The 7,903-nt window shown below is 40.3% G+C and overlaps 2 protein-coding genes across 2 annotated transcripts in view; one reads left to right on the plus strand and one right to left on the minus strand.

Moving 5' to 3' along the window:
* LOC105159398 (cellulose synthase A catalytic subunit 2 [UDP-forming]-like) overlaps positions 1–5,036 on the plus strand; it is a 7,229-nt gene extending 2,193 nt beyond the window's left edge. Inside the window, exons 6-14 of the mRNA XM_011076449.2 lie at positions 757–1,023; positions 1,182–1,527; positions 1,778–1,915; positions 1,996–2,121; positions 2,226–2,438; positions 2,550–2,823; positions 3,145–3,341; positions 3,424–3,774; positions 3,964–5,036. Coding sequence (XP_011074751.1) covers positions 757–1,023; positions 1,182–1,527; positions 1,778–1,915; positions 1,996–2,121; positions 2,226–2,438; positions 2,550–2,823; positions 3,145–3,341; positions 3,424–3,774; positions 3,964–4,545 — 2,494 coding nt within the window. The 3' untranslated portion in view covers positions 4,546–5,036. The remainder of the gene's footprint in view (positions 1–756; positions 1,024–1,181; positions 1,528–1,777; positions 1,916–1,995; positions 2,122–2,225; positions 2,439–2,549; positions 2,824–3,144; positions 3,342–3,423; positions 3,775–3,963) is intronic.
* LOC105159599 (putative receptor-like protein kinase At3g47110) lies at positions 4,508–7,896 on the minus strand. The gene is made up of 2 exons (XM_020692815.1): positions 5,779–7,896; positions 4,508–5,685 (listed from the first exon to the last, which is right to left on the minus strand). The coding sequence occupies exons 1-2, from the start codon at positions 7,856–7,858 to the stop codon at positions 5,261–5,263; spliced, it is 2,505 nt and encodes an 834-aa protein (XP_020548474.1). The 5' UTR covers positions 7,859–7,896; the 3' UTR covers positions 4,508–5,260.

Here is a 7,903-nt window from a genome sequence, read left to right on the forward strand (position 1 = left end):
CGGTGGCCTCACTGTTATTGATTTCTGAATTCTTCGAACACCAATCTGGTTTTCAGCTTTTGCAACTACTACTTTGTAGGCAGTCTTGCTCGCAAACCAATTTTAAAGTCATACATTTAATATTGACTAGTACGCTAACTAAATTAATAAGAGATTTGATTGGCTTGGTGTGATTCTTGTTTCCACTACTGAGAAGATAATTGTTTACTTCTCTGCTAAACTGCTCCTGGCAACACTTTTTAGAGCAAGACCATATTATTGTACGCATCGCTATCTGATACAGTTGAATTTTTAGCAAGGTCTAGAGTAAATCTTAGCATGAAGTCTCCTGACCTCTGAAGGTGTACTAGTGTCCAAATAAATCACATTCAGCAGCAAGTTATAATGAATAAAGGATCAGCCTCTATGAGATAAAGTTGTTGTCAGATCTATTTTTATCATAAATATTAAATCTGATTGTGGAAGCTCAGAATTTGAGGTGAGGATGGGATGGAAGAAAGTATGAAGTTGGACTGTTGGAGTACAGTGCGTGCGATTTACACTTTGGATGTTTAGAACATGGGATGCAGCTCAAACTGTAATAAGAAGACATGAAACAGTTGCTGCTGTTTTTGTCTATCCTTATATCATACACCATGTTATAGACAAAGTAAAGGAGCAACAGAAGTATAATACCACTTTATCTTGTAAAGAGGTTGCAAAGAGATCATATCTACAGTGTTAATGTATTAAATTTCCTTTTATCATTATTTACAGGATGGATGAAGGCAGACAACCGCTTTCGAGGAAGCTGCCAATTCCTTCGAGCAAGATAAACCCTTACAGAATGATCATTCTACTCCGGATGGCAGTTCTTGGATTGTTCTTCCACTATAGAATTCTCCACCCCGTCAATGATGCGTATGGATTATGGCTGACATCAATTATATGTGAGATATGGTTTGCTGTGTCGTGGATATTTGATCAGTTCCCAAAGTGGTTCCCTATTGAGCGGGAAACATACCTAGACAGACTCTCACTAAGGTATGTAATTCTGCTTCTGTATCTTCAGCGAGTGCTGAGATGCGCATTATGTCTGTCTTCAGATCTTCCACTCCACTTCATGCCTTTTCTGTTCCATGCTATCTGCCATTATTTGTCTTGCTATTTCTGTCTCTGAGCTTCTGCATGCTGATCACCAGGTACGAGAAAGAAGGAAAGCCGTCTGAGCTAGCCGCTGTGGACATATTTGTTAGTACAGTGGATCCGTTGAAGGAACCTCCACTTATTACTGCAAACACTGTTCTCTCTATACTTGCCGTGGATTACCCAGTCGACAAGGTCGCGTGCTATGTCTCTGACGATGGTGCTGCAATGCTTACTTTTGAAGCTCTTTCTGAGACATCCGAGTTTGCCAGGAAATGGGTCCCATTCTGCAAGAAATTTAGCATAGAGCCTCGGGCACCTGAATGGTACTTTGCTCAAAAGGTTGACTATTTGAGAGACAAAGTAGAACCAACATTTGTGAGGGAACGTCGTGCAATGAAGGTGCCATATTTTCCACTTCTTCTATTTGAGTACTTTCCATTTCTATATCATTATTTGGCATCAGTCTAGGAGGTGTTAGTTAGTAGACCAAAAATTCAAGCACTCATGCTTTTCCCTGTGGCTACCCGCGCTCACTTCTAGTTATTAGAGTGTTAAAGAACTGGCAATCAGGTGACCTACTGAGAGCAAGCTCAGTTTGGGTCTCAGCTTTGATGACTGGAACTTACTTGCTATAACTACTCTTGTGCAGAGAGAATATGAAGAATTTAAAGTTCGAATAAATGGATTGGTTGCTATGGCACAAAAGGTTCCTGAGGACGGTTGGACCATGCAAGATGGAACTCCGTGGCCTGGAAATAATGTCAGGGACCATCCTGGAATGATCCAGGTCAGTGAGCATTCACTTTGATGATATGCTGCAGATTGGCACAGAAGATTTGCATTAATAAATTGTCTTTTGCTGGACAGGTATTCTTGGGTCAAAATGGTGTTCGGGACATTGAAGGAAATGAGTTGCCTCGTCTTATATATGTTTCTCGTGAGAAGAGGCCTGGATTTGAACATCACAAAAAAGCTGGTGCTATGAATGCTTTGGTAACTTTTCTTTCCCTCTCCCTTGCATTGTTATTTTTGTTTTTTGAGATTATTTTAGCAGAGAATCAGCTATCTGAACTGTGCTTTTGTTTTCCTAATTCCAGATACGGGTGTCAGCTGTCATCTCAAATGCTCCTTACCTACTTAATGTTGATTGTGATCATTACATAAATAACAGCAAGGCTCTTAGAGAAGCTATGTGTTTCATGATGGACCCCCAAGCTGGAAAGAAAATATGCTATGTGCAATTTCCTCAAAGATTTGATGGAATTGATCGGCATGATAGATATTCAAATCGCAATGTTGTCTTTTTTGATGTATGTATAGTTCCTTCTTGGTATCAAATTATGAGTTGTGAATGTTTTAGTCTTAAAAATAGGTTCATCAGTGATCTTCAGAGATGCTAATAGTATTTTAATTGCTCACAGATAAATATGAAAGGGCTTGATGGAATCCAAGGTCCAATTTATGTGGGAACTGGATGTGTCTTCAGGAGGCAAGCACTGTACGGATATGATGCCCCCAAGAAGGCAAAACCCCCTGGCAAAACATGCAATTGTTGGCCAAAATTGTGTTGCTGCTGTTGCAGCTCGAGAAAGAAGAACAAGAAAGGGAAATCAAAGGAAAATAAGAAAAAGAGTAAGAGCAGGGAAGCTTCAACCCAGATTCATGCTCTTGAAAATATTGAGGAAGGAATCGAAGGTGAGAAAATAAGTGCAAAAATGTTAGCAATACTAAATTTCAGATCTAATTTAAGTAGATGTAAAGGTAACTGAATTGCAAATAAAATGTAACATGAAATGAGTACTTCATGGTTATTTGTCTTTGCTTGTACAACTCCTGTTTTCCCGTAGGAGAAAGAGAAAAATTGGCATACTCGCATTAGTATTATGTTTTAAAATATCTATAGATTCCAATTCTGGAGCAATTATCTTTAGTTTGGTGCTTCTCTAAGTTTTGTTTCACTACATGCTTTTCTTTTGAATGATGTTTCATTAGTTCCTTTCCCTCATGTGCTGGCAGGAATTGACAGTGAAAAATCATCCCTCATGCCCCAGATAAAGTTTGAGAAAAAATTTGGGCAATCACCAGTTTTCATTGCTTCAACACTTTTAGAAGACGGTGGTGTTCCCCAGGGAGCAACATCTGCATCACTCTTGAAAGAAGCTATTCATGTCATTAGTTGTGGTTATGAAGATAAAACAGAATGGGGGAAAGAAGTAAGCAGCCCCTAATAGAAAATTATTTCTCTGGATCTTTGTTTTGGATTTATGCACAGCTCTAACAACTTTATATTGGCAGGTCGGATGGATTTACGGTTCTGTTACTGAAGATATCTTAACTGGTTTTAAGATGCATTGCCATGGCTGGCGGTCAGTTTACTGCATACCCAGAAGACCCGCATTCAAGGGATCAGCGCCTATCAATCTTTCTGATCGTCTGCACCAGGTTCTTAGATGGGCCTTGGGATCGGTTGAAATTTTATTGAGTAGGCACTGTCCTATTTGGTATGGATATGGGTGCGGTCTGAAACCTCTGGAGAGATTTTCGTACATAAATTCAGTTGTCTATCCACTGACTTCACTTCCGTTGATTGTCTATTGCACCTTGCCAGCTGTTTGCCTGCTGACCGGGAAATTCATTGTCCCTGAGGTGAGCTCCCTTGGCCCGTTGGCCCAAATTAAACTCTTTCTGATATTTTGATTTGTTCTCTGGTTTCTGAATTTCCTTGATAACTTCTGGGTATTTGTTGCCCTTAAACATGGATCCTTTAATCCATTGAAAAACACGAAGAACTGGAGATTGTTAATTTGGCTAACAGGAGACTTTTGTTGTCAACAGATCAGCAACTATGCTAGTATAGTTTTCATGGGCCTCTTTATATCAATCGCTGCAACAAGTATCCTGGAGATGCAGTGGGGAGGAGTTGGAATTGATGACTGGTGGAGAAACGAGCAGTTTTGGGTGATTGGTGGCGTATCTTCCCACTTCTTTGCTCTATTTCAAGGTCTTCTAAAGGTATTGGCTGGTGTAAACACAAACTTCACTGTTACCTCCAAAGCAGCCGACGATGGAGAGTTTTCCGAGCTTTACCTCTTTAAATGGACATCTTTGTTGATCCCTCCCATGACTTTGATGATCATCAACATTATTGGAGTCGCAGTTGGGATTTCTGATGCCATAAATAATGGGTACGAATCTTGGGGGCCTCTTTTTGGCAAGTTGTTCTTTGCCATTTGGGTCATCGTCCATTTATACCCCTTCCTCAAAGGTTTCATGGGAAAACAAGATCGACTTCCCACCATCATTGTTGTATGGTCAATTCTTCTTGCCTCTATATTCTCATTATTGTGGGTCCGCATCAACCCATTTTTGTCAAGGGACGGGATCGTACTAGAAGTATGCGGGTTGGATTGTGATTAGATTCAAAGGATAAGAGTTTTGGTGGTTTCAGGTTTTATGTGGAAAATTTGCTCGGGAATTGCAAGAATGATTAATCTCGGGGTGGTGATCCTCTGGTGGCATCTCGGTCACCAATGAGCACAAGCAACATAAAGGTAATTGGAAGAAGGTTGGGGGTGATTATGTGTAGATAAAAAAAGCTGCGAACGTGCACATTTACATTGTTCAGCAAAGTTTTCATTTATTCTTTGGATAAGTTGTGTTATGTGTTCCCAAAAGAAACATAAATTAGTTTTCTCATAATTTATATTCCCTTCTCAATAAGGGCCTAGTACAAGAGCATTTTTCCAACCTTCCAAAGGCTCGAAGGTCCACTCTTGTGCTTAGTCTTTCATGTAACTTGATTTCTGGAACCAGCCCCCTTGTTTTGGTTACTCATTGTGTAATATTTGAATAGATGTATGCGACGTTGCTGTAATAAACGGTGCCATACATTCACTCATTGAGTTTAATGTGCTTGGATAGAAACAGATTCAGCATCATTTCATTTGAGGTCTGTATAAAATGCACTGAGACTGCTGAAATTATTCTTAATTTGCTCATAATTATGTGTTCCAACAGGAACAAAGTAATGGCAATGTATGAAGAAGCCGAGCTCTTATTTTGCTGCTATTTTAATTTCTTGTAGGAACACCACAGCAAAACAAGATTTCTTTAGTGTATTTTTCTACTCTATTCATAAACAGTCCATCTCATCTCCATGGTTTGCATTTCTTAGAAGAGCATCTCTGCTGGATTTCAGTTCGTTAACAACCTCAGCAATGTTCATTCTTTCCTTGGCCGAGTTGGCTGAGCAAGCAACTCCAACACTAAGAACCTTAACTAGGCACTTCTCATATTTGTGATTTCCTATGGATATGGAGCTGTAATGTTGAAGGCCGTTTGTCGTTGGCTCCGTTCCTGTTTCTCTCTCATGGAGAAGTTTGGGGTCAACAATGTATGAGACTCTGTCAGGCAAAGAATTTTGAACAAAGCTATGAAGTCCAAATCCATCTTTGAATAATGCACCAGTTGGCCTTTTACCAGTGAACATCTCCAACAGTAGGATCCCAAAGCTGTATACATCACCTAATGTCGATGGTTCACTTCCTGTTCCGTATTCTGCAAAACACATATTGTCAAGTTAACATATGGACCTACCATGAAACATCACAATACCACCAAAAGAAAGAGAGGGATATGTTTGCTGAACACCTGGAGCAGTGTACCCAATAGTTCCTCTAACAAGACTAGAACTTGTTTGATGCTTTGAAAAACTGTCAGTAGCTTTAGAAAGGAATCTTGCTAATCCGAAATCACCGACACGCCCTACAAATTCATCATCTAGAAGAACATTGCTTGGCTTGAGATCACAATGAACGATTGGGGTTCCACTTCGCAGATGAAGATACTCAACTGCGCAGGCAATATCAATGGCTATGTTTAGCCTCTGAACTAGGTTTAAGTACCTAATTTCCCCTCGTGTAAGATCTTCGTCCAACTGTGGATGCAACCAGTCATAGAGACTTCCGTTAGGCATGAACTCGTAAACCAAGGCCTTGAAATCATTGCCATTAAGATCAACACCGGAGCATGCTGTGAGTACCTTGACAAGATTCCGATGCCTGATGTTTCTTAAGGCCTCACATTCGGCCATGAAGCTTTTTAGAGCTCCACGTTGTGAAAGATTCAATACTTTCACTGCAACAAGTTTTTCTTCAAGGGTTCCTTTGTACACTGATCCATAACTACCAACACCTAATAAACTGTCCCGGGAGAATCCACCTGTGGCCTGGAGAAGACTTTGATAAGATACATTCAGCAGTGATCCGCCAAAGGGATTTGAGGGAGGTTCCTTTTTTCCTCTCTTCAGAAAGCAGAAGATGAGAACACCGAGAGTCATACTTATTCCTAGTATCACACCAAATGTGGAGATCACAATCTTTAAGTTCAAACTCAAGCTGGATTTCTTGTGCTGTTTAAGGCTGCATTTTGAGAGTTTTAGTTCAGGTATACCCCCACAGAGTTTCGGGTTCCCAGATACTGAAATCAGACTTGCATTCTTGAATATGCCGTCTTCCGGTAAGGCACCTTCAAAATCATTGAAAGACAGGTTCAGGGCCAGCAAGTTAAATTCCCCCAAGAAGCTTGGAACTTGACCATCGAGTTTGTTGCTAGAAAGGTCTAAAACTTGAAGTCCCCTCAAAGTACTGAAACTTGAGGGAATGTTCCCTTGCAAGGAATTTCCTTCCATGTCTAAGAACTCCAGCCTCACACAACCTCCAAGAGTACTAGGAATTTCACCCACAAAGTTGTTCCCAGAAACATTGAAATACTCCAGATTCTTAAGACTCCCAATTTCCACAGGAAGAGTACCATTCAGCTGGTTTTGAGAAAGATCAACAGTTCTCAAGGAAGGAATGCTTGAAACCTCTCGCGGTACCAGACCAGTTAAAGAATTTTGAGAGAGATTCAGTTCCAATAAATTTTGACAATCCCCCAAACTTGACGGCATGCCACTGCTAAGACTGTTCTCAGAAAGATACATATAAAGCAAAAGACTTAAATTTCCAATAGAAGAAGGGATATTGCTTGAGAATCTGTTGTGAGAAAAGTCTAAAAATTGAAGATTTCGAAGATTCCCAATACTATAGGGGATCATGCCTCTGAATCTGTTATCATTCACCCTAAGATCTTGCAGGTTGACGAAGTTTCCTATTTCAGATGGAATGGTACCAGTAATTTGATTTCTGGTCAGAAATAACCTCGAAAGGGTAGTAGATAGGTTCCAAAATGAAACAGGCAACTGCCCTCCAAAATTGTTGTCATCCAGCCCCAAACTTTGTAAACTGGTAGCATTGACTAAAGATGAGATGAAACTCAAGTCGTCTGATTCTCCCTTTCCAAGTAGATTCCCTGAAAGTGCTAAAACACCAAGCTTATTTAACTTAACTAAACTGGGCACTTTCCCTGAGAATCTGTTGTAACCAACGTGTAGATATACTAAATTTGTTGCGTTGGATAATGAATCAGGAATGGTTCCACTAAACAAGTTTATACCCACACTGAAGATTTGAAGATTTGGCAAAGTAGTGGCTAAGTAAGAAGGAAGAGTACCTTCCAGCTGGTTAGCTGCCAGGTCGAAAGTGTTAATGTAAGAGAGATTGAAAATAGTAGGAGGGACGAAACCTGTCAGCCTGTTTTCACCAAATGCTAGAAGTTCCAATTTCTTAAGCCGGCCTAATGAATCAGGGATTTCGCCTGTAAGATCATTGGAGCCCCCATATAATCTCATAAGGGACGATAAGTTTCCGAATGTAGAAGGAATGCTGCCACTGAG

The sequence above is a fragment of the Sesamum indicum genome, linkage group LG3, assembly GCF_000512975.1.
Source record: "Sesamum indicum cultivar Zhongzhi No. 13 linkage group LG3, S_indicum_v1.0, whole genome shotgun sequence".
NCBI lineage: Eukaryota > Viridiplantae > Streptophyta > Magnoliopsida > Lamiales > Pedaliaceae > Sesamum > Sesamum indicum.

Excerpts from the sequence above, each read along its gene's own strand:
- LOC105159599 (XM_020692815.1), bottom strand. The coding sequence starts at position 7,858 with ATGAGATTATATGGGGGCTCCAATGATCTTACAGGCGAAATCCCTGAT. Across the intron at positions 5,686-5,778 it reads TATTGGGTACACTGCTCCAG|AATACGGAACAGGAAGTGAA; the intron begins GTGTTCAGCAAA and ends TGTGTTTTGCAG.